A 2,332-nucleotide genomic window follows, 5' to 3' on the forward strand; every position below is an offset into this window, starting at 1 on the left:
CCAGCAGCAGCAGCAGCAGCAGCAACAGCAGCAGCAGCAGCAGCAGCAGCAAGCCCCAGACCCCACAACCCTAAACCCTTAAAAATGAGGGTTTGCTGCTGCCAAGACGCAAACTAAAAGTCCCCGTAGGCGAAAGAGCTCGTGGCGCAGTACCGACGCCGCACCCGCAGAACCCTGCAGCAGCAGCAGAAGCAGCAGCAGAAGCAGCAGCAGCAACAGCAGCAGCAGCAGCAGGAGCAATGGTGGCAGCGCCAGCAGCTGGTGCTGGGCATATGGGACACGAACTGTTCTGTTTCCTTTCTCGCCCTAGACTCTCTCATTTTTAAAGCGGGTGCTAGGGTTTAGGGTTTAGGGTTTAGCAGCGGGACTCACAACTTTGGATTGGGCCGCGCTGCAGCAAAGACAAACAGCAAAGGCACAGCGCAGCAGCAAACCCCGAGAGTAGCGTCAAGGGTTTAGGGTTTAGAGGTAGGGTTTCGGGTTTCTAAATAGCCAAACGCTAAACCCTTGGTAGCGCACCCTTAACTGCTGGCCCCACGCCGTAAACCCTAAACCCTAAACCCTAAACACTAAGGCTTACGTTTCGTTTCGGGCGGCGAGGGTTCGTGGCGCTTCTCCGGCGGATAAAATGTGTTGAAGGCTCTGCAGCAGCAAGCCCCAAACCCTAAACCCTAAACCCTAAGTCGTTGCCCCCTAAACAAAACAGCGCGCCCGTGTCTAGTCCAGGGTTTAGGGTTTAGGGTTTATCTACCGCTTTCTGTTCCCTTCTTCAAGCCCTCCTGGACCCGGCGCGGCCCCCGCAGGCTCTGAGCCACAAACCCTAAACCCTAAACCCTAAACCCTGAAAGAGGGCCCCCCAGCTTCAAGGTGCGCTGGCTGCTGAGGGTTTTGTGAACAATTTGATTCTGAAGCTTCGCCTTGGCTCGAGGGTTTAGGGTTTAGGGTTTAGGGTTTGGGGTTTACCGGCGCCGCGGCTCTTTCCCCCTTTCGGGTGTACGGGAGGAGCGCCCTCGCCTCTCCAGCCTGCACAAGGCAGCAAACCCTAAACCCTAAACCCTAAACCCTAGGAACAGCCGGGTGCAGCGGGCGCTGCGTTTCTGCACATGGGCTGCGGAGGCCCCCCTCGGTCTGCGGCTTAGGGCCTGGGGTTCGGCGCCCAGGGCTAGGGTTTAGGGTTTAGGGTTTAGGGTTTAGGGTTTGCGGCACCGGTGATCCTGGGGTCGTATTTGAGGGTGAGTTTGAGGCAGCTGACACTTTTTTCGTTTTTGTCTTTCAAATCAAAAATAAATAAATTATTTACATTTGGAAGAACTCGAAGGTCGAACTGAAACAAACTTTGCGGAATCCGCAAAAAATTCACCGGGTCCTGAACCCGCAAACCCTAAACCCTAAACCCTAAACCCTAAACCCTCGTTTCCTGGGCCCAAACCCTGTTCCCCGCCCTCGGGGGATTCGCTGCGGAGGGCTGCGTCGAATGGAAGCCACAGGGCATTTAGTCGACCTGTTATTAGGGTTTAGGGTTTAGGGTTTAGGGTTTGACCCGCTGGTTTCCCTGGCTTCGCTCGAGGCTGAGGGTGTGGAACTGAAGAGTCTGAAGAATCAGCGAGAGCTTGTCTTCGTCCTGAAGCAAACCCTAAACCCTAAACCTAAACCCTAAACCCTAGAAGCTTAGCTTTTGCCTCTGCTGGCCTTTGAAGCCGTCCTGTCGGGAAAGAGCTGCAGCTCCCCTCGCAAAGATAGGGTTTAGGGTTTAGGGTTTAGGGTTTACTATGGGCTCGTGGGGGTGGATCATAGGCTGCCAGTTGCCATACTGCGTCAAGTCCAGCGGCGTCTGCGCACGAACCCTAAACCCTAAACCCTAAACCCTAAACCCTCGCTTCGAAGCTGCAGAAGCCCTTCAAGCAGAAGCCGGAAGCAAACCTGGGGTTTGAAGTGGGAACGCAGGGATTTCGGGCGGAGGGCCCCTAGGGCGTAGGGTTTAGGGTTTAGGGTTTAGGGTTTAGGGTTAGGGTTTAGGGTTTGGGGCTACGTCGTGCTGGGGAGTGCGTGTGATCTGGCAGAAGGTGGCGAGGGCCCCGAAGTCGATGGAGGGGAAGGGCAACTCAAACCCTAAACCCTCAGCTAGGGTTTGGGAGGCCCACAAAACCCTAAACCTCCCGTGAGGAGAACAAACCCCTTTTGCTGCTTTTGCACAAGCAAACAAAAAGTGGTGCAGCCGCAGCTGAAACAACGCACACCCAAACGGGATGAACTCCGGGCACCTGCACAGCCACAAACCCTAAACCCTAAACCCTAAACCCTAAGCCCTAAACCCTAAACCCTAAACCCTAAG

General features: G+C 55.1%; 1 protein-coding gene across 1 annotated transcript; it reads right to left on the minus strand.

Annotated features, from left to right (window-relative positions):
- Positions 1–747: 747 nt before the first annotated feature.
- Positions 748–1,831, minus strand: ETH_00037445 (uncharacterized protein; the record flags this gene model as incomplete). Its single annotated transcript, XM_013380185.1, has 5 exons — positions 748–806; positions 964–1,023; positions 1,207–1,366; positions 1,541–1,621; positions 1,769–1,831. Coding segments are annotated over 5 exons (423 nt in total), but the record flags the coding sequence as incomplete, so codon positions are not given.
- Between the last annotated feature and the right edge of the window lie 501 nt (positions 1,832–2,332).

Source organism: Eimeria tenella, genomic scaffold, assembly GCF_000499545.2.
Source record: "Eimeria tenella Houghton genomic scaffold, Eth_scaff4557, whole genome shotgun sequence".
In the NCBI taxonomy this organism is placed as follows: Eukaryota; Apicomplexa; class Conoidasida; order Eucoccidiorida; family Eimeriidae; genus Eimeria; species Eimeria tenella.